At 38.7% G+C, this 24890-nt stretch overlaps 1 protein-coding gene across 1 annotated transcript in view; it reads left to right on the forward strand.

The window, feature by feature from the left end:
• LOC114929231 (tyrosine-protein kinase-like otk) overlaps positions 1 to 24890 on the forward strand; it is a 42590-nt gene that overhangs the window by 6603 nt on the left and 11097 nt on the right. Inside the window, exon 2 of the mRNA XM_029300708.2 lies at positions 2012 to 2311. Coding sequence (XP_029156541.1) covers positions 2012 to 2311 — 300 coding nt within the window. The remainder of the gene's footprint in view (positions 1 to 2011; positions 2312 to 24890) is intronic.

The raw sequence follows: 24890 nt of genomic DNA on the forward strand, positions 1-24890 counted from the left end.
TGGCTGCAGCTGTCGAGGACAAGAGTAAGAGAGAGAAGGAATGTTTAGCTCGGGAAGGAAGCCAATCTTATGAGTAGGTCGTAAAAGCGGTCGTGTTTACCCCTCGAGGAGGTTTCACGACCAACAGGACTGGCGCAAACGCACGCATTCTTTTTTTGGGCGTTCTTCTTCTTTTTTTTTCTTTCCTTTGACTGATAAACGTCGGTAAAGATTGACATCGGGCACATTTGGAGATACAGTCTAACGAACGCGTTGAAAAGACACGATTCGGCCATAAACCTTCTGTCGTATTAGTTTATTTTCTCTCGATTTCTCGTTGTAATCCACAGGAATGTGATAAGCAGGCGATATTTTTAAAAGCTATTTTTCCCATCGCTCGTGTAATGATCGAATGCGGCAACTCGCTTTTCGACGAGACGCAGGTCCGGAATCAATGGTTCCTTTGATGTTGCGCGCGCAACGAGCCGCGTGAATCCGGCGTGAAAATGCGTATTTCCGCACTCAGATTCGCGCATATAATTACAACAGCAGATTAATTGTAGTATCAATTAATATTGGTAATAAATCGCATAATCGCAGTAAAATACAATTTTACAATTCGGTAAAAACGGTTCCTCTGCTGCAATTTCACGTTCAGACGCAGGGAAACGTTTTCGTAAATTATAAGAAGAATAGGAAGAAATAGCTGCTTCTAACAAAAAAAAAATCGATGACACATTTTGTTTTCCGACGATTGTAAAATTTATAATGTCAGGGCGCTGCAGCGGTATTAGATCACAGGAAATACCTGAATCCACAATTACAGATAGGGAAACTGACGGAGTCCGCTCGAAGATAAATAAAAGAAGGGACCCCTCTGATAGATTTATGACCGTGCATTGTGGTCTTCAGCACACATGGACGGTGGTTAAATTATATGGCATTCGGGGTCACATGGAGATATTTATTACTGATCGAAATAAATTACACATTACTATCGCTAACGTTAAAATATATGTATATATTTATTATTATGTATACTATTATATTTTAAATCGAATGCATATACAGACGGATACATTTAAAAAAATAATAAATAATGCTCGAACAATGAGGAGCATCCCGCGTTCTTTCACGAAATCATTCATGGGTATCTCTGTTGTTTATTTCGAACGGTGGAAATTATTGCGATCGGGTAGGAGAAATCGAGGGAGAAAGGGTGGATTTTGCAACCGCGTAATCTGAAATTTGAACGCGAAGTGGATTATATAGTGAACGAGATATTATGTATAATATTTCGTCCATTGCGACCGCGACGGATTAATTATTCCCAAACACTTCTACAGAGAAGCGCGCGATAGCGGTGTGTTGTGTGAATGAGAGAGAGAGAAAGATCGATGGTATGAGAGATTGCGAGAGCAGTAGTTACACATGGATGTGTGGTGCACACGTGTTCCTAGCCGGCGGAGAAACACCGATCGATTTTCGCCCCGGTACAGAGGATTTAATCTACACTGGTGTAGCCATTGTATGCAAAATGCGTACGCAACGATCGCCATACATAAGCTCGCGAAATTCACGAATTTATTCATGTGTGTGTCGTATATTGCACATATATATATTTACATATTTTTATGTAGCCTTTAAAAGAGCGATTTTCTCCTTACGGGTATTTTTTTCTCGCTTTATATACGCGACGACATTCAGTGTTGATTCGATCATCTCTTTGTATCTCGTTTGGTCAAGATAAGATATACTCCTTCTCTTATTGATCTCATGAACTCAATATTTATAATATATGTCTAACTCAAAACAATTACAATTTTTGTTTAATCAAATTTATTCTTTGAAAAGAATCAGAATCATATGACGGAAGCTGTTATGTTGTTTAAATAAGAAAAATAATTAATTGTTCTTCCATTGCTATAAAAATAAAGTTAAACACAGGATGAATTTGGTCGATTTTTAATACGTGTAACCGACTTAATGTGTTATTTTATTATTAATAAGAAAAATTTTTTTTCTTTTACAGCACTCGTTTATGGGCAGGATGGCGATCTTTACTTTTCGGTGAGTCCTGCGGAACATTCGGTTGTCGAAGGATCTCCGGTTCGTTTGAGATGCGAGGCTCAACCCAGCTCCCATGTTAAATACTCGTGGAAAATGGACGGACAATCGCTTGCTCCGAGTCCGCGGAGGCATCAGGTCGAAGGTGATCTTTACATCACCAGGGTCAGTCGGATTTTGGACAGTGGAAGTTTTGTTTGTGTGGCTACACACGAGCAAACCGGTTACTCGATTGAGAGTTCACCCGCCAAGATCGACGTTCAATGTAAGTCTTATCAAATCTTTGCGCTTATCTTCGCACGTTTGCGGTACAATCGTTTGCTTTTAATTTTATATTTATCTACCTGATCTGCCTCCCTCTCCCAGAAATTTCGTTTCGATACTAACAATAAATGGAATTATACACATAGCAAATTTTAAATTTAGTCTATATTATATATTTGTATTATCAATTTTTATCTTTCAATTTTCTAAACTAATAAATTATGTAATTTTATATTTGTCATCCATTTTCAGAGATGCCATCAATTTTTAGAGATGGCAATTTTTTTTAAATTTATATTTATATTTACACAGTATATTAGATAGATATTTGTTTGTGTAAAAATGCAATATATTCCTGTTGCCTGTGTGAAATGTCGTTTAGTATGAGTTTTGACTATATTAGTTTCAATTAAGTATCGCAACGGAACCATTTGAATTAATTAAACCTTTTCCTAGTAGCGTGGAAAATAATATGCAAGTTAATGTTTCATGAAACATATACACGTACAAGCATTACGTATACATTACATCATTAACGATTAAACGTGCGTAATATGCAACTCCACTCTTTGCTATGCGAAGTGTACCGCATTTCGCATTTTATATATATGTATACATACATATATGTTATCTGCTCGATAAATGCTCGAATTAGCTTTAGTGTGCATTTATTTAACGTGCAACTGAGCAGCATCAAATATATCAAAAGATACATATTACGTACACATCTGGATTAAATATTAACTGTTATTTACTATGCTATTTTGACATGTCAGATTTATTTAACGCAGTGAAAGAGGCTTAGTCCAGTTAATTTTGATAGGCTGAAATAACATTTGAGAGAGAATAGACTTTTTCGTTCAAAATATTTTTATATTGAATGCTACATGTTTATTCAGATCAGATTTATATAGAACACGATAAATAGCAAAAGTTATGTGTGCAAAAATTATGCATTTGCATGTGTGTAGAGTTATTTGCAAGAATGTTTATAAAAACAAATTGACATTTGGATATTTCGCAATCTTTACGAAGATTGCAGTTAAGCTAATGCAAATTGAAACCAATTGTGCTTATATCTAACATTATTTGAGTATCAATGTCGAATTAGCTGAGAATTTAATAATCGGATGTTTCGATTAACGAGCGGAAATGTGGCTTTATTATTGATTTATGCGCGCGCGTTGTATTATCATCCGCGCGGAAACACGCAAATTAAACGCTTCTCACGAGAATTTCCGGGACAAGAGGCGAAACAATTTTCCTGGTACTTCTACCACGAGAAATCAAATTTAAACGTCAGACATAGTTAAGTAGTATTAATTTATATCTCGAATTTCTCGCTAATTGGTAGAAAAGTAATAAATTCAAAATTATATAACAACAAATTAACGATAAATTAATACTTTTTGATCTGAATTTAATTTTTCGCGTCGGGGATATCGGGTTAACGGGGATGAAAATCTGCATCCGTATGACGGGCAGAAGCTCTCTCATAAAGTATACACTCGCTATATTCAACGATGCGACTGCACCGGCCCGATAAACCGATATAATCCGCCGTTCGGAGTCGGTAGCGTTGCTTAGTCAACAAAGGGAGACGAAACGGTGCGGTGGTGGGCCTCGTCATCATTGCTCGGGGGATTCGAAATAGAGAGAGAGAGAACGAAAGAGGGGCCCGTCAACGCCGAAGCCGCATCATCGTCGTCACGGTGCTTTTTAATCGTCGCGTCTCCGCAAAAGAGCAGATCAAACGCCTCGTGCGCAGAAAATTACACGGGCCGAATACGAGTGAAACAGGAGAGTTACATAGGAAGGAGAACGAGATCGAGAGAGGGAAAGAGAGGAAAAACGATAGGGAGAGATCCGCAGAGGGAGGCAGAAATCGATTCGTGATGGGTCGTGAGCTACGGCCTTCCCCCATTCGTACCCTCTCCAATTATTCGCCCGCGCGACATTAATTAAGCAAGATAATTTGCTCTCGTACCGCGCGCTGCCCAATATGGCATCCACGGCTACGTCGGCCTTCTCGCGTTCATATTTTAATGATTCGAGTACGCCCGAGGGTTCGTTCTAGTTGGAAATGTAATTTCGATATAAAGAGGAAAAGAAAGAGAGATATAGTGGAAAAAGCGTTTATATATTATTACGTTCGCGTCCATCTGCGTGAGTATTTTTACGCGTGTTGGCAACGCGCAAAATGACGGATGGAAAAATTTAAAAAAAAATTAATTAATTAATAAAGCGAGAATCTGGCGTCTAAACGAGAAATGAATAAATTTACAGGAAAAAATGTATATGTTCACGAGTGTTGAAGGAAACCAAAGAGAGCGACGCGAGACGATGGGAAAGAAATAAACGAGAAAGAGAAACGGTACGAGTGCATCGTTAGCGTGTCGGCGGCGACTCGTTATCATGTATCGCTTCGTAATTACAATTATACGCAGTTGCCAAGCCGGGAAACGATGCAGAATGTACCGGGGGCGAGTGCATTGAGCGCTGCTTAATATCGACGCAACACCGATTTCATTTAGTAATTGCAATAAACATAGCAAACAAATGCAGCGTTGTTTGTTTCGATGTTCTTTGTTTCACGTTACTTTGATTTTCATCTAATCGGCGAAATTTTTAATGAACGATATTCATGAATTTAATGAGTATATTATATGTACTGTACGTTTTTTAATATGGGATTTAAAATGGGAGAAAATATGTTTTCTATATCTTCCTCTCGAGTTTATATAAATGAGTTTTCGTATACAATTTTAATCTATGTTGCATCATTTTAAATTCAAAGTACAATACAACAATTTCCAATAAAATAGTTTACGCGCGACTCTTTATTGAAGAATAAAAGCGATAAATGAGAAATAACCAATTTTGCGCAAAATCGGGGATATTCGAGTACTAACTATAATATATGTAATATATACATATAATAATAAACGCGACAGGCGATGTGTCATTTAAAATTATCAGGCAATTTCTAATTCTCCACATGTAAGAAGACGAATTTATTAAAGTTTAACGGTGACATTGACAGAGCATGTCCAATCGTTAATTAACTCGGGTCTATTATTAATATGATATTCTTGACAGCAATTACACGGTACTTGCGGGCAATTATCTATGAAATATGAACATCCCGTCTTACAATTAAAAGAAACAAATAAAAGAAAAGGCGATTTTTATAATGAAAATTATTTATTCATTTATTATTAATTGCTGACTCTTAATATTACGCTCGTTTAGATCTTTTTTTTATATTAATAAGTAATAAAAAAATAAGAATAGAAAAATATAGTATGCCATACCAGATAGTGTGGTGTGAGATAATATGCCATGTAGTGCTTAAAGGATTAAGAACAAGAAAAATAGTATGCATATTGTATGCAATAGTATGCACGTGCAAAGTTAGCCGCGCAAGTATATGTATATATATTCACGAAGCGTTCGTTACATAACCATTTTAGTCAATCCTTTAAACCACGTGGTTTAATGCCTAAATCTCTCCGTCACGTAGGGAGAGCATGGCGTGTAAGCACGAGCGGCAGAGTTCTCCCACATCGCGTATTTTCGTTTCATTAAATTTAATGACCGACTATATTTCGGTGTATCCGGCGACGAGTCCTTTTCGGGACAGTAATTTGCGTTTCGGAGGGGTTTATCGAACGGACGATGAAAATACAGTTTCGGGCAGTTTAGCGTCCAAATGGGAGACAAAACTCTCATCGTTACTTTCCGCTTTTCCCTGGTTCGCGACGGAATCAATTAGACAGTCGCCCGGGCGATTGATCGATAAATACGTCGTCGGAGTATTAAATGCGGAACGAGATAAATGCGTCTATAAAATTTAGCATCGAAACGACGGATTGATGCATGCGTGTGTGGCTACAGATAATAATTACTTAAATCAATTAGTGTCGCGGCAAATATCGAGCCATGCGGCAAACGAATATGTCGAATATATTTATCCGCAATTTATTTGCAAATATAATAACCTTTAATTAGGTCCGGAATCGATTAACGTTTCTCATTAACATTCAATTATGCATTAACAACAATGCTTATGAAGTACATCCTGATTCGATTGAAATTCCAATGATTGCAATGGGATACTAAATAATCATTAATTATCATTCACAACGATACACACAACTTGATCTAATATAATCAAAATTAATTGCGCGTATTTGATGATATATTCTATTTTCACGAAATCGAAATCAGTGTTTCTGATGTACAGTATTGACGTAAACAATACATGACACAGAAAAATATACTTTGCCTCCGGCAGTGGAATAACAATATTCAGTTTGTTGAATTTCCATTTTTCTACATTGAATATCAATTCATCGATTGTTTTAAGTGTGCTTAAATAAATTATTTTCTTTTATTAAATTACTCAATCAAAGTATTTTTTTATGCTTTTTTATATTTATATTTCATTATTTATATTTATATTTCAAAAAAATATTTAATAAAGCTTTATTAAACTGTATTCTATTAAAATATTCTTTATAAGATTACATTTAGGATCAAAAAGCATTATTTTAAAAATTGACGCACTAATGTGCACTCAATTTTAAATGTGTTCAGTACACATTTACGCTATACTTAACACTTTCGGATTCCGCGATATTGCGAAACAAAATATGCTTTGAGACGATGAGATAGCTTCGAGCAAGGGTTAAACCCCAAGCAGAAAAACATGAAATCGATGAATAGAATCAACGCAAATCGCATTCGCTCCAACTCTTGTCTCATAGCACATATATGTCTTCAAAATGTAGAAAAAGAGATCGTAACGTTCGATAGACTACAATGAAGACACCATATGGTGTGTGTGTGAGACAAGAGAAGGAACTAAACAAAGATAAAATAATACCCTGCACTTATCAAACAATCGATCGAAAGCATCGGGGATCAAATATATTTGATCTTCTAGCAGAGAAAGAGTTAAAAAAATATTATCGAAATAATTTAATTTTTTTATAAGAATTGTAACAAAAAATGTGTATTAAATCAATTTTTATATCCTTATTATTTTTATTCCTATTTTTTATATTCTTGGAAGATATTTCTTTTTTCTAATGTTGAGATTTTTAAAACTGTAGTTTATTAAATAATACATAATAACGAAATAATACGCACAGAAAAATAATAACCGAGATTATAGATAAAATATGCGACTTTATATACGTAATATGCTGATTAAGAGTGAAATAAATTCTCCCCATATGCAATTTCGACGTAGCATATGGGGAGAACTATCGCGTCTTGCGACATTATTCAAATGATAAAATCAGACCGGCATCGCCGCTTAATTATCATCATGACCCTCCCTTAGGTTTTGTCTCAGGACTGATGTCGACGCAAATTGCATGTGTCCATCTATATTATCCAAAAATGACGCGTGTGTGTGTGTGTGTGTGTGCGCGCTAATATATTTTAAAATAAGAAGAGATTTTAAAATATCCGAATACCAAATTGGAGTATATTGTATTATTTTTGTGTACATCCAATTTTAACTTATTCTACCCTTGAAAAGTTATCTGACCATCCGATGAGTGATCTCTTGAACTTGTACTTTCGACGGGCGCGTGAATATATTTCCATGCAAACCAGCCATGTAAACCACCTTTCTCTCTCCCTCTCTTTTTCTCTTTTTAATTTCCAACCCCTCGGCTCAGGGTAACGAATGTGACGAGTGGGACGGAGATAGAGGTAATGACAAACGACAAGGAGAAGATCCTTTGTCCAAATAGAAAAATAACATCTCGCTATGACGGTTAAAAGGTATCGCAACAACGCAACGGGTAGAAAGCTGTTCGGTCTCCGGCGAAAGGGTGGAAAAGGGAACGGAGCGAAGGGCGTGAAAAGGGGAGACGGGTTGGATTCATCCGGCGTGCATCTGAGAGATCGTATCTGATTTATACGGCGCGAAAACACGAATTCGACTGCGTTTCTATCTCGACACCTTGCACATTAAGGCGTTTCTCCCAAGAGCGCCGCTATATTTACTGAATTATTATCGGGAGGGGGTGTCTGGATTTCTCGTGCCGTTAACCTTGTTATTACTTAGTCGCTTCCGTTTTTATGTGCAATAACGCGGACGAAATAAAATATGCTTTCGCCCCTGTCGACTGACTTTACGACGGACACGCCGACGTATGCGTGCGTGCGTGGATAAACCGAGACTAAAACGAACGCAGAGCATGCACTGTACGTTAATTGTACATTTTTTACGACGATACTTTCCAGCTACTTTATAATTAACATCTTTTTAAAATTGCTGTAATATTTTACGCCCTACTTTGGTAATTAAACAAATATTTCGCGCACTAAAACTCATTTCATGGTATTACGATTAAAAACATTTTTCCCTTCAGATCAAATCAATAAAATTAATTATTGTGAGAAATAAAGTTTCGCAGTTTTGAGGCAAACTATATTGGATCTGAGCAAAATTGTCCACCATTTAACTGTTTCTTTTACCTGCAACACAGATTGCGGTCGTAATTTCTTTTTTACGATACGATTTATATTTCTCGTAATAAATTAGTAATGTAATATTAATGTAGATGTCTCTTTGTCGTCTCGTTACGTACCGTGTATAAAGTGATAAAATGCTCGGTCATCCATCATTCGGCGAGCAGCTAATTGGCCGCCATTGGCCTGCGGCGGTACGATGAAGAAAAGTCTTGAAGAAGCGCGTTACGTGGCTATTAACGTAACGCAAAGTGCCCTGCGTACGCGATGATAAGATCCCGGGTGCGTGCAGTCATGCAGAAAAATCTCGTCCTCCTCCAGCGATGGGAGAAAGAGAGGCGGTAAAGGCTCGTGATTAACGATTGCGTGCCGGAATACGATTGCGAGTAGTAAGAACGACGCTCTATACGCCGGCCTAACCACCGAATATCTATTTTCACTCGCTCGTTTTCCATCGTTTGCCCTAATGCACGACGATTAGGCCTGTCCGATTACGCGGTCGATAAGACATCCGTTCTCCCGTCGTTCCGCTTCGAGAGCTCGATAACAACTACTTACTTTCTCGTCCAACCAATTCGCACGTGGATTCGACGTTTCCATTCTCATATAGAGAAGAAATCCAGAATCTTTCGCGGCTCTTTTCTTCAAACGCATTTTTAAGCAGCAGTTTATACGATCCTATCGCCGGATAGCATATTTATCTCTTTATCATATCGTGTAATTGTATAATCATATGCTGTTTATATTCCGTAATTACTTTTTTATATATCTTGCATATCTTAATATATACTTTGCGAACTTAAGGTAAACGCGCGTCAGCTGTTCGGTAATGAGATATTCCTCCGTCGCGTTTAATGACTCTTCAAGACTTATCATTATTATTATTACATCGTAATATATACGGTAGAAACATTTTTCCACTTTCCTCCCTTACGTTTTTTTTTTTTTTTTTTTTTTTTCATATATACGACTACGTCGAGAGATACCTGCATTGCTGCAGTCTCCTCCTCGCATACTGCACCGGGCCAAACGACAATTAGGCCTCGCGTATTGTGCCTCACAACAATGGCTATTTTTCATTGCCTGTACCTAGTTGAGAGTTGAGCTGCAGCCCTTTTCTCCGCGACTGCGACGGCGCAGGAAGGGCGACGTACTTTGCGAGCACGTTTGCTTGAAAAATCGTCGTGCAGGAAATCTCTCGCAGCACGCGAGGTTATACCGCGCGGAGTATTAAGATTAAGAAAAAAAATCTTGTGTGTGTTTACTTTTGCACAAAAATACCGCGACTTTTATTATTTATCAATTTTAGACCCGACTTTACCGTCACAGACGATTATTATGTTTTCATTCTTCAAAACAAATCTGTTTTTTTCGTTTGCCATGTAAGTTTTGCAAGGATATAGATTACTGCGAAGATAAACGGTTATATTTTCTCTTATAATATTTCGTGCTGAGATATTCTTAAATTGTGACCTCGTAAATATTTTCGTGTTACATTCTTATTTATCCGTAAGAGTTTCTCGGCTTTGACCTGGCGCCTCAGGAACAACAGGATATATGATCTCGATTACGAATAATATTTCCTTAAAAAGAATCCACGCGTTCGTCCTCTTCTCTTCTTTTCACTACGTCTGCCTATTCCCCGAGTCCTTTCGTGGGGCCGGAGAAGTCAATTCAGAGAGGGTTCGCTTGCATTTTCATTGTTTCGCCCTCTGCGTGTGTTTGTGGGCTTCCCGTCGTCGTCATCATTACCGCCGACGCGGTAGCCACTGACATTGACATCCCAAGGTAGGTGCGTGTCGGGAGAGTGTGCGAGATGGAAAAGAAGAGAGGAAGTAATGAGGAAGAAGGACGGTAAACTAATCGTGCCTACGCGGAGGAAGATGCGTTTGCATTTTTGAAAGACGCTACCATATGTACGCCGTGTATCCACCAGCTTGGTCTCTCATTCCTAACCATTTTCTCCATTCCTCCTTCTTCCCTTTCGTTCCTTCCTCCCATTTCAATCTTTTTCGCACTTTCTTCTCCCGGTCTCTCCCGTGTCGCATTGTACAGACTCTGAATTGTATATATGTACGTTCGCCGTTGAAATCGCAGCGTATGCAACACACCGTGTGGCGACCTCAAAAAGAGGCACTAGAAAACGCGTTAACGTCGTAAATCATGCCTCCGTGATGTGTATATATTTTTTTTCTCTCGTCCCTTCTTCTTTCCACCCGATACGCGGCAACGAAAGGCGCAGCGCAACGTAGGTAATCGCTAACAGGTGCGCCGGATCTGATTAGTCGCAGCGTAAATGGAAGCGCGGGAATTGCGTCGGCAAAATGACCGGCTCTCCACCCGCGGCGCAACATATATTTCACGTTCCTTCCTTCTGTAGCTCTCGCTTCTAGGAGCAAATTACGGGGCGATACATAAATCAAAGTCGTTAATGGCTCGGCTTTCGCCGCGGCTGTTTAAGCGTGATCTCTCGTCCCTTTTTCTTTTATATAATTTTCATTTTGCACTTTCGATTCACTTTGCGATTTCTTGATACGAAAGAAGAATATAGAGCGCGATGCGAAAAATATAGGATACGATCGGCGAGAAAAATTGCATAACCTTTCTTACTCCTCGCGAGAGACTAGATTTATCCCGGCGAGATCCGCTGCGCTTCTCCTCTACGCGTTTTTTGTTCGTCGGGGATTAGTTCCACCCAAGAAGCGATGAGGTTGCATGAATCCATCAGGAGAATTGCCGACGCGTTGCACTTGAGCATCTTAACAACTTCAGTTGCGGTCTCCGTATTAAAAAAAAAAAAATATGATTCCACTTCATTATTGCAAATTGAGTTTGCGGGGCATTCTGGAGAGTGCATTTAAGCTGCTTACACTTCTTTAATGCTCGTGTATTTCATGTGCGTTTGCCGAGTCGAGCGAAATCTGTCGGTATAATATATTTTGCAAGATGAAGCTGCATAGTTTGTTTCATTAAACATTGCGGCTTGCCTTACGGAGAGAGCCTCTTAGGAAATCTTGAAGGCGCCAACGATAATTATTGTGACTAGTGGTAAAATATTACTCGGCGATTACATTCTCGATAAATGAATTAAGCTCGACTGTAAAATCTCCGGCTTTAGATAATATATGACTCGGCTAAAATTATTTTATTGTGCGTGCAAGTGAGAAGTCTAAACGAATTTATGTTTAAATACTATCATCTATCCTTCATAGACTTGCTCCTTCAACTACTAATATTAATCACGTCGATGTTAGAAAATTGTAATGTAAGAAATATATTTTTTTTTACGCGTCATAATAAAACTCTTCCATAATAATAATAATTCTCTATTTGTCAATTGCGATTAAGATATAGAATTTTATAAAATCCCTACAGTTATAAAACTATAAAGAGCACACATAATAGCGATAACCGAAGCGTGAACATTTTCTCGTCACTCACTACTCTTCCAATCGGCAAATTATCATGATCGAGATGACTAATCGGCTGCAAATGTGCCTGCATCCTAGCGTATTAAACGCATACGATCACGATTAATAACAGGTCATAAAGGGCGTACGTTGCACATAAAAAGTGATAAAAAACGAAAAAGACCGAAGAGGAAGTATGCGGAAGGAGGAAAACAGAGAAAAAAGAAACAGAGAAAGGCGAAGAAAGACAGAGAAATGAGAGAAAAGACTTCCAGAGACGCGAAGATACGACCGTGTTGAATGCGGAAGACTCGACTCGCCATTAATTTCGTTCTTCATTCGCTAATTGACCCTGCGCACTCCTATTAATTAGTTACGCGGTCGCGCGAAAAAAAGCAAATCTGCAAATATACACGATAAAGCGCGCGGAATTGCGCGAATAACAACGATCTTCTGATTCGCACCGTCGATGAGAGCTCGAAACGACCAGGTTCTCCTGTCTGGCTGCAATAACATGGACAACGTCAATGATTGTCGCGATTCACCGGGGAACGTTTTCGACGTGCATCGCATGCAGCGCGAGAACGAATCGCGCCGCTCTCCAATAAAAAGGAAAAAAGGGCACCGCGCGTTTTAAAATTGTCCTCGTATTTATTTTGTCACCCGCGCGGCGGCGGGTTTTCGATGTAAACGATATGGGAAATTTGCGCGATTTCAGGCCAAACCGAAATTTTCTCTCTCTTTTCCTTTTTTCTTTTTTTTTTTTTTTTCCGTCGACAAACTGAAAAAGCTGTGATAAAAAATACGACGAGAGTCAACACCGTGGAATTGGTTATTTCGCAGCAAGTCCGGAAATGTATTTTTCATATTACGGAGCGCTGCCACGAGAATGTAACGAGTTGCTCCTCGGTGGATTCACGTGTTGTCGCTTCGTCGTGACGATATTTTAATTTCCTCTCACGGGAAATTGCAGGTGCAAGAAAAATGCGAACTCGCGACGGTATGAAAAATGTGTACAGCTCCGAATTGTATTACACTTCTACCGCTGCACTTTTGAAATCTTAATAACGCTCCATTATGTATTATTTTTTATTTACACACACACATACATATATTGAATAGCAAAATCATTATTACAAATTGAAAACATAAATGTTACGAGATAAGGACTCAGATTGTGTTGTAAATCATGTTTATGTGTACACAGAATCAAAGAGGGACGTGTAATAACTGCAATTTTTAATGCATTTGTACGCCTGTCAAATTTTAAATTTTGCAAAATTGCGATGCAGCAAAACGCTTAAACGATGCGTGGAATAATAAGAGTTTCTTTGAGGCAAAAACAGGAAAAATATTAAAATCTTCTGCACGTTCGCCGACTGACGATGTCGAACATCGATAGATGGTCGTAGATCTCATCGTCGCATATGCACGATGATCTGTCACAGACCGGTACTTACATATATATGTATATGCACTTTTGTCTACTTTTTTTTACTTATTCTCGCCGATGCAGTCTTGCGGCTGCAAACAAGAACGATGCACTTACGAGCTAGTCGTTTGACGATACAGACGCTTCTTATCTAGAGCATTTAATGCACTAACCGCGCGGCTGACAGGGAACAAAATGATCGTGCAGAAATAACTATCGAAGAAGTCGTCCATTTGCCTGTCTGACTCGTCTGTGTCTCGTCCGTTCTATAATAAATGGATCATGGATATAAAATAACGATCGCGATATAAAATTTATAGCACATATAAGTATACTATTATTAAATGTAATATATTTGCTCATTATTTTTTCGTATTTCATATAAAGGTATTTTTTTTCCCGTATTACCGCGCTATATTTAGTACTTCCTCTCTTCTAGTTTTCATACATTTTTTTTTCGACTAAAAAGCATACGTAATAAATGAAGCAACGAAAAGGAGGGAAAGAAAAAGAATTTATAATTGTGAAAAACATGATCTGTTCAACTACACGCTCTACGGTGATGGTAAGCATTCATACGCGATAACGACGAAAAAATGACTGCGGATAGTCGTTACATCGGTGTCGATTTGCATTTGATGATCAGACACGTGTCAATTGTCCCGGATTCATTTCGTGCACGAAGAGAATGCATATTGGCTGCATATATAGATTCGATAAAATTGTGCAAATCGGTCATGCGAGCGGAACTGATTGACGCGGAGTCATCGATATTATCGAGACCGCAAGGTCGCTGTCCTTTCTTCTTTCATCCTTGCTTCGATTTCCCGCTTCTGGCGCATTGTACGTAAGCCAATGCAGTCACAGCGAGATGAGATACACACTGGGTAAACCACCGTCTTTCATCTCTGAAATTGCAAGATGCGCAACGGTAGACCGCGAGAAATGCAGACGGCTTTTTCTTACCCTTTTTTCGACTCTAATAGCCATCGGGAACAACCAAATTGTGATTTGACCACGCGAAAGTATGAATGAATCAACACGCTCGGACGACTCATGCAATAACGTAAGGGTGAGATAATTCAACAAGATTTGCATTTTTTTCATGTCAAAGAAAAATAGAACATTTCTTTTTAACCGCAATAATATATTGCTTACATATAATGGAGATAGAATTTCTTTAGCCTGCGGGATAAATAAGGGAATGTACGTATAACAATCGTATGATAATAAAAATAGAATATCGGAAAAAATAATCGTGTGAAGAAAAACTGTGTCCATCGATATAAATTGTCTTTCGAGAAATAGCTTAAGTATTCTGTACATTCGACACTGTTCTGTTCACGCGAAGCCTTCGTGCTTTTATCTCTCGCTTATACAGGCCACAGCAAGTTGACGTGTCAAAGGGAACAATGATTTATCTTCCGAGTCCCGATTGTCTCCGTACATCCACATAGCTGCAGGCTTATTGTATCTGCTGCGTTTGCAGATAGGCGACACTATTTTCAGCAATTTTATCTACTCCCTGGACAGCCTTTCGGAGAGTGAACGACAGAAAGAGGCGATACCCGGCGCGAACGTTGTAGGGAATCAAGCCTTTCCGGTTTTATTCTTTTGTTCCGTTTTTCTCCGTTTTTTCGTTCGCGAATATCCCACGAGAGATCCTCCACGTAATTGCAATACAGCAATCCCTGTGTGCCGGGATTTCGTTTAACGATTGCAAGTAACTACTCTCGGATCTGCGTCGGGCGATGGTATCGAAAGGCTACAGATGGTCTCGAGAATTACTCTCAGATGTGGATGAACAAATATCCACAGTTAAGTCCAAATCGCGAGAGCTGTTGCGCGATTAATCGAAATAAAAAAAAACATTCAAAAATGCCCGTTTTTTTTTAGTTTATTTTTATACGAACACATTTGTATTCTCTCGTTTTCGCGTACTTCTTTCTCACGAATCTCAACGATCGCGTCTGCGATCTCTTCCATCCGGCGTTCGTTCCTTCAGTCTTTTGTAAATTGCCCGTTTCTGAGATACAGTGATTTCCGTATGTACATTCTTTTCTTCTTTTTCTCTGAGTAAATCTTTTCTGCAGATTTCAAATAACGTTAAGCGCTCGCTTTTATGTGCTCTCTCATTAAAAACGTTTAAACGTGGCTTTGCAAATATAGTTTTTTTTGGCATACGTATAAGATCCTATTTCAGGATCTTACACATGTAATAAAAACTTGTACAAAATCCGTGATTTATCTTACAAGATGTTATATTCGTGAATTTATAAAATAATCTGTATTTATTTTAATCTAAAAACTAATTAATAAACGTAAAAGTAAATTCTAATTTTCTAGAATAATACCCTGAGAAGTGTTTTTAATATCATCACCGTAGAGCAAGATTCAGAAATGAAATTCTTATCCTTGTCAAACAACATTTTCTTTGTCCTCTTTATTGTCTCTGCGCCCTCTTATTCGTCAAATTATTTGGTTACTTTATTACCGTTGCAATTTCGTAGTGTTTGCCGCCTCGTCGTCGTCTACCACTTTATTCTAATTAATTAGAAATGAGGGTATTGGGGCTGATTTTCAAGCACGCGGCAAAAGGACAACGAGGGTGCTCGGGATCCTGCGCGACGCGTCCGGATGTTGTGTCTCGGCCGCGCGCACGTATTCTCCCTTAATAAAGTTCGAGTATAATCCGAACGAAGGTAACCCTTGACTTTCGAATACAACTCGATGCACCCTTACACGTCATATGTACAACAAAGGGTAAATTCGCTTCGAAAATAATTAGCATGCTCTCCCGCTCGCGCCGAGTTTGCTTTCGCCTTGGTTTTTGTATTCCGTGCGATGGTGTGTCAGGGTGGCTTTAAGGATTGGCACTCTAGACACGTTCGCAATACACTCGGGTCCCCCCGATCCGGTTGTCACACCGCCTAACGATGAATTAGATAATTCGAAGACGGATCCCTCTTTTACCTTCCCGCGCGTATCGCGAATCAGGAGTTAGATCCTCCTGAAGGAATATCGCGTGTCGCCGGTCGTTATTTCTCTCGTAATCTTTTCGTACGATACTTTATCGCGTTGATTCCCGAAATGTTACGCGGAATACGCGAATACGTTTGTACTGACATTTTCTCCCTCTCTTGCTTTTTTCTTCTCTTTCTCTCTCGGTTAATTTATTCAGCCGGCGCGCGATGTCGAGGATAGATATTTTCAACGTAGGAACGTTGTAAGCATTTGCAAATGCACGTACAGTCTTCTTGTGGTTGTAAAAGAGCAAAGAATCTAGTAGCGAGGACGATTTCACTTTGAGACACGTGATCTACGAGATTGATAGCGCATACATTCGATTGTATTCTTCTCTCCCTTTTTCTTCGTATCTTTTGCACCACATATATCTGTTTCTGAAATTCGAAACGTAATAATTATGATACGCGAAACGAAGGAAAAAATGAAATTCTCTTCCTAGAATTAACCCATTAAGAAACGGCGCGTTGCTGTAATCTCTTTCTTCATTAGCGAGATTAATGCCGCACTTCGTTTCTCTGCCGTAGCCACGAAAACTGGATTTCTTCTTCAGTTAACGAGATTATTCAGAGACTTTCGTGTATTTTCTTTTTTGCGTGAGAAAATCGCCTCGCGTAAATAATTGCTGACGACTATCTAACAGTGATTATCTACCTCTTTCCTAATTGTTATTCCGTTCTCTCGCAGACGGGATCCAAAATATATTCTTCTCCTTATTATTAATCTTTGCACTTGCGCTCTCTTTGATATTCATTAATTATTATTATATCTCTTCTATTTTCCGAACGTATGAATAACGATCTCATTAACTTCGATCTATTTCTGTATAGTCTGGCATGTGTCTACTTTCTTAACTAGCTGTTTCTTCATTAATTTCGAACAAAGACGATCAATCCTAATTACTATATCACGTCACCCGACACCTTTTCTCAATCCCTACTTAAGAAAAGTGAAATATGAATATAAATATTCTATTTTTCGTATTTGCATTTTAATATTAACGCATTGAAGCATTCAATGAATTTTTATGATATTACTATATTGACGTATAAAAAGGATATTGTTAACTTTTTTAAACAGCAATGAGATTGGAGCTTCGTTAATATCTCTGCGTGCATAATGAAAAATTTCTCAATCTATTTTATATAATTAATTTTTCATGCTGTAGACACCGCAATAAACTGACTTTATTATTACACATAATTTACCGTTTATCGAGACTTTCGCGTTTGCATCACGATTACAAACCTCACACCGACCTCCATCTACTTTGCCTCTTAGCGAATGAAAAAATATGATCAGAACCGCTTGCGTAGTTTTCTATGGAGAGAGAACCATCGGCCCTCTACAGAGTCGACAGACGAGGGCGCGCGCCGAATAGGTACAGTTCTGGAGAGCCATAAAACTTTATGGTGCGTTTGCATCGACCGACCCTTTCCTGTCCCACCATACCCCTCGCTGCCTATTCCCATGGCAACGACCGACCCCCGAACGGAGCTGCATCCCTCTCGTTCTCTCACCCTCTGGTCGCGTCTCCTTCTGCCATACATACATCCATACACATATATATATATATATATATATATATATATATACATATATATTGTAATATATATACGTACATACCCTATCTTTCCTTCTCTTCCTCTCTCTCTCTCTCTCTCCATCTCTCTCTTCAATGCGTAGATTTCCTCATCTTCTTCTTCTTCTCACACGCAGCTTCTATCTGCCACAACATCCAACACACAAATATTCTCTGTCTATCGCGGGAATTCTCTCATCTCCTTGCGCTCGAACTTCTCTTCCTAGTCTGCATCGCCCGCTTGAATTTTAATTCCGAGCAACGAGCTAGAATTTTTCGAAATCTTGCTGTGCTTAGGATCAGTAATAGCTAAAATAACTGAACTCTTTTGGTATATATCCAGCATTCGCATTTTCCTGTTGCTTCATTATATCCCACTTATCTTACCCGCCGTATCGTGTTACGTTCACCGTCCGTCGACGAGAAAAGCGACCGTGTTTCTCAGCAAGGAATTAGCTTGTCACGCTTTTCACCCTCTTGTCCCGTCTCGGCTTCATTCGCACCCCTTCCCTCTCCACTTTTTTCGTTCGTGGACCCTTTCGCCGCAAGCGGGGCGAGGTTAACGTCTCTGCCTGTTGAGAAAGAAAAGGAACAAAGAGAGGCATTCTCGACACGACATAATCCAGTAATAATTCAACGAGACTAGACGAGCCTCAGGCGTGCTCGCGCGTTCCTCTCGTCGCTTTTCGTCTCCTTCGACGAGAGACTGTCGAGAGAAAACTGCGGTTTGTTTGTTCGTCCAGAATAAATAGCCCGCTCGTGGAAACGCGTTTCTCCTCATTCGCGCTTCGCTCTTAAGCTATGGGGGAGCTAAAGCCTAAACCACACACAAGAATATTTCTAACTTGTGTTCCCCAACGGGATCGGGGCGGTGTACCGATTCGAATAAGTCACTTGACTATCGGCTGATTTATTCCGAGGAAAGCAGATTTTTCTCTTTCTAAAAATATAGATTGCTTCGCGGTATTCGTTTGCTCCGACATTTGATACTAAATTTGGTTCTATTCACATACGATAGTACTTTTATATATTCAGCCTTTGAAAAGAGGTATGAATTATGTAAATATGGTAACAAGAAATATTATGATAGTTTTGTAAAAATACAAGTTGGAAATATCTGAATCAGGCTTAAAGACGGCCGGTCTTTAAACAGCCAGGTTTCTGTTTAATTTCGGAGAAGGCTCATCTCCGCGTAAAATTCCGTTTACAATGTAATTGACTAGTTTACGACGCGTGTGAAAGAGAAAAACGATCCGTCGGGTTTCCACAGCTTTTTGAAGTCGCCGGAGCTTTAGATAAAGATGAGAAGGAGGCGCATTGATGTTTATACGATAGCGCACTCATTAGAGGTGAGAACAACACGCGTATTTCGTACCTTTGATAGGGGAACATCACGCTTTGATGCTTTCGAACGCCGAATGCCAATGTATGTAATTAAAGACCGATTTGTTTGGTAATTAAATGTGCACTGAAGATACAAAATTAAATAGCGACTTTGTGCAAAACACATTTACAATTGCGAGTGAAATCGTACTTGACTCATCTATTTTGCGAATAATGTATGCGCGTATAGAGAATTGATCGATGGAATTTCTTCTTGAAAAGAAATTGAAAAAAAGAAAAAAATGATAATTATTTCGGAATCCAAGAAAATAAATATATAGTGCTTCTGGGATTAACATCTTACAAGGGGCGTGCACGGTCTTCCCCTTACCAATTTTAACGAAAATTTTTTTATGTGTAGTACTTAATTAGAAACATTCTGTTAAAGCGAGAGAATGCGCTTCTTAAGCGTTCGTCTAAAAAAAATTATTATTGTAAATTATTATTGTAAATAATTAATAATTATTATTAAAAATTATTATTGTAAATTTATTTGTGTTCAATTAATAGTAATATATTTCTCGTATAATATTAAATTTTTCTTTATATTATATTTTTGACAGAAAGCATTCGAATTTTCTTTAAATATATGGAACAACATGTTAAAAATTAAATGCCAATAATTTAAAAAAATTTATATTTATTTATTAATGTTAAAAAATATTCCCAGAAACAAAAAAAAATAAATTACACAAAAAAAATAGTAACGGCTTAAAACATGCTGGCAAATCTTTAACTAACATTTTTTTTAGACGAACGCTTGAGAAGCGCTTTCTCTCGCTTTAACAGAATTTGTTTCTAATTAAGTACTACACATAAAAATATTTTCGTTAAAATCGGTGAGGGAAAGGCCATGCACTTCCCTTGTTAATTATTTCAGTTCGCATTACAATCTTTCAGACTTTCCGATTCTAAGAAAATGGCGTGATTAATGGAGGGCGATAAATTTAGTATGTGATAAATTTAGTATGTGATAAATTTAGTACGTCGGGTTCAATGATTTATTCAATTTCAGACCTGAAATATACTTACAAAATGTTTCTTAAAAGAAATTTTCTTGAAATATTCGAACATCACATGACATTAAAGTAGCCCTTGTTTTTTTAATCATTTGTCAAGTTTCTCCTGTCAGGATTTTCTTTTGCAAAGATTTTCTTGAACTGTCATCAAAAAGAAATTGAAAACTTCGTTTTTAACAAGCGACACATTTACGATGTGGAAAACCGGTGCAGACGGTTGTAGGAAGTTATTTCCTTTCTAGCAATGTCAGATCGTTAAGAGACGTTCGCTCGTTTAAAGAACTACCAGGAGAGGCTACAACATCCGTTGCATCTTTAATGAAGGCGAAATGATCGCCATCAAATATTCATCATATTTTCTTGCGCTCATTATATCTTAATCTATTATAAGAACGTTGCTTGTACGCGCGCAAGAGCTTTAACAGTAACTTGTAGAACGAGAGAATTTTCAGTATCTTAAATTTAACAAAAAACACAAAATGTTAAATTAATGAAAAATTGATTGTTTCCATAATTCTGTGTGTTTCAAATATACAATTTTTTTTTATAAAAAAGGCCATAAGTCAAAATTGATTGACGATATACTTTAATAATAAAAAATATATAATATGTTTCGCGATATCTGAATATAAAATTCGCAGAAAAAAATATTCTTAAATATTTTTTCAGACGTATCAAAATGTAAAAGTAGCCTTGTATTATTTCATATTTTTCTTTACGCTCTCTAAACTTGGCTTTTTATCCGCGAGTTTGTGAATCAACTTCCACTTTGAAAAACGGACAGTCGATCATAGATAGATGATATTATATGACATTGATATGGGTTACTACTTTTAGAAAACTTCGTTTAGGAAAGAATAAAGACTGCTTACCGTTTTTCTTACCACCCGTTGTGCGTTTCGTTCTTTCGGACGGCTTTCTTTCAAGTCTCGTTCTGTTTGGAAGACCCGTTTCTCCTGGGCGTTGCGTTTACAAGGTAAACGTCTTTGAGGGAGAAATGACAGAATGAGGAAAGCAGACCGGGGTATAAATCGCTTTGAATACATCTTTCACCGGGTTACATCTTGCTCGAGGATCCGCGTCTTTTCTTTCAATCTTCTTCCTTGAAACGAGGACGTCAAGAATCCGTGGAACTCGTAATATTAGTTAAATTAATCATAAACGTCGAAATAAAAGGGATGTATCAAATATTGTCATCGAACAATAGTACGGCCACTCGAAACTCATAATTTTGAAAGATATCGATAATGAATATAACGCGGAAATGAGATAAAATATATGCGGAGAGAAAGAAAATTACTTTATGTCTAAAAAATAAAAAAAATATTAGATTGTTATGTATTTGTTAATTTCTCAAATTTGTGGAAACATAGAAAATTGAGAAACTTGTGTAAGAGATATATTATATACTTAATAGGAAATATTATTTTTCAACGTTGATAGAAATCAATTATTTATAAGAAACATTTTACTAAAAGAAATTTGATTTTTAATCATTAGATGCAGTGTCAATAAGTTTTTTCATTCTCAAAATTGTTTAACAATTTCTACTTCACTTTTTCTTAACAAAAATTATATATTTAGGAAGACAGACGAGTCCCAGCACACGTCGAAATGAACACTTCAATATCATTCCGTCTCAATTTAATTTCAAATAAAAAGTTCCTGGCACAACTGCCCTTTTTATTATTTATCGATAATATCGAGAAGACAGGCGGGTACCATCCGTTCCAGGCAGCCATCTACAGAGTTCCTACATCGAGACGTGCACTTTTGCACCGATATTAAAACTTTAATAACGAGACGCGCTCTTACTCGCTCAGTCTCGCCTTCTAGAATGCTTTCGTGAAAGGAACCTAGACTATTTCAATGGTTCTGGAGGACTTGCGCTTAAGTCATATCGATTTCGTGAATCGCGCCAACAAGCTCTTTCTCGGCAGGCTTTCGTTTTGGAGCACATTTCGTGTTCATTATTCCTTTATTTCCGTGTCGCTCGCGCAAAACTCGATATTCGATACTTTCGAACTTTTAAATGATATTTTCTCGCCTAACTAGCTCCGAACGAGTTTCACTCTTGGCACTTCATTAACTTATTAAGTGATAAACTCCAATTCTACGGCAATTCACCAAAGAATAAGTACTATACGACCGCGCGATTTGTCATCTTTCTTGAAATCAAACTAGAATGCCGTGATTTAAAATTTATTTAATATTTTTATATGAAATAATTAATTATCTGCATCTGCAAGGGGGACGAATCATAAAAGATTTAAAAATGCGAATGCGCATTTTAATCGGCTCGTTATGTCTCATGCCTGACGATAGACCGAGTCGAACTACTGATATCTGGGTGGTCCGTGTTACGCTTCTGAATTTCCCGCAGAATGACACACATCTGTTGGCGCGTACTGTTTTGTCGATGATCTTTTCTTTTGGAAAAAAGAACTACATCGCTTGCTGCGTGACTTATTAGACGTGTGCCATACCCGTATAGTGCATGCTTTTAACGATTGGTTCCATTTAGACGGTTACATGGTATATTTGTGCATCTTCAAGAAGGCCAAGATATGATCTTGATCTGGTGCACCAATTAATGCAAGAGCAGTCTCTCGTCTTTGTTCTCTTCAATATTCGTAAAGTCTGAGAATCTGTAATACAATGTATTCCATTCCGCAATCGACGCTCGAGTGCCGCTTCAAAATACTTGTCTGTAGAGGGCAATTAAAATCCCAATCTACATTGCGAGCAATGCAGACAAGCAGAAGGGTCATTATCGATGATATCAGGGTCGGTTTCATCTCGATCCAAGGTTACCCACGATAATGAACAGCGATAAAGGATCTTTATTCACATGCCTGAAAAGAACAAAATGACTCCTCTCGCACAGAAAACAAATTGTTTCCAGTCGAAAATATTACATATATTAATTATTGTCATATGTAATTTGTTAATTTCATTCTATATACGATGCATCTAGATTTGCGAGATGAACATGTCGGGCGCAGGTGACGCTCGGGAAGGATCGTACCGACAAAGATATACCACGGTCGACCTTCGATCCAAGGTTGCCATCGGAGACACGGGTCGGGCACATGCGGGCGTGCGCGGTGCACGCGTCGCAGCACGCGTGTGCGTGCACCCGGTGCGGTGCGGCGACGGCCTGTTTACACGAAAGTTAATCTCGACTGTGCGAGGCTACACTCCAATGCTGCGGACGAGGGAGAGGGACCACGATGATAATAATAAACGTTGCCTATCCCCGCTTCGCCTCGTCTATCTGTCTCGTTCTTTCTCGTTCTACCTTTGCTCTCGTGGTTGTGCACGCACTGCCGGCGGTTCCTTTGATCTGTCGCTTCGTTTGTGCATTTAAACACGACTCGCCGAGATGCGGAGCGCAGGAGCAACGAGAGGCGACAAACGGAAGGAAAGAGAGAGAGAGAGTCGGCAGGGGAGAAAACGGAGCCAGGAAGAAATTGAGAGGGTGAAAGGATATATAGCGTGTGGAAGAGTAGAGCGAAAGGGATGGTTCCACAATGTAAGAGAAATGGCTCAAGTGGGCCGACGAAATCTCGTCTCGACCTTCGAGAGGTAAAGTGAGACTTTCGTCATTCGCAAACGAGCCCTTTTCCTCGTGACTTCAACTTTCCACTTTTCCTCCAAATCCAAGAGGAACGTTTCTCCTCGTCTAGGTACGTCTGGGCCGTCTTCCTCTCGCATCTCTTTTACAACTTTGTCCTGTCGGCACCCTTAAATCCGCTTGCTCGATGATGACTCCTTGAAATTAATGCTCTTTAATAGCCTCGATGCTGGAAGAGCGCGTTTTCGAACCCTCTTTAAACTGTTCGCTCGTTTGAGGACGAGCACGCGTCGCCGAGGATAGGGTAAAATTGGAGAAGAGAGAAAAGGGCAACAACAATCAAACGGTCTCTCCGCCTCTTCCCGGATTCATGTGTCGTCTGTGAGTACACAGAGTCGCAGAAATTTTTGCCACTAATTTCGCGCAACGGATTCGAGCCAGACGGTCCACGATCAATGATCAGACTGCGGGTAGCTGGGAGGGACTGTCACGTGGACACGTGACAACTTCAAAGTTCATTCCCACGAACCGGCGACATTGAAAACGCATCTCGTGGGAATGACGTTCGTTGGTCACACCGCGAAACGCGCAGCGAAACGAACCGAATCGATTTCGGCGGTCCGAGCTTTAAATGAGCTTTCCAGTAACATTTACATTTGAC

Source organism: Nylanderia fulva, unplaced genomic scaffold, assembly GCF_048542155.1.
Source record: "Nylanderia fulva isolate GAGA-0341 unplaced genomic scaffold, ASM4854215v1 Scaffold14, whole genome shotgun sequence".
Lineage (NCBI taxonomy): Eukaryota > Metazoa > Arthropoda > Insecta > Hymenoptera > Formicidae > Nylanderia > Nylanderia fulva.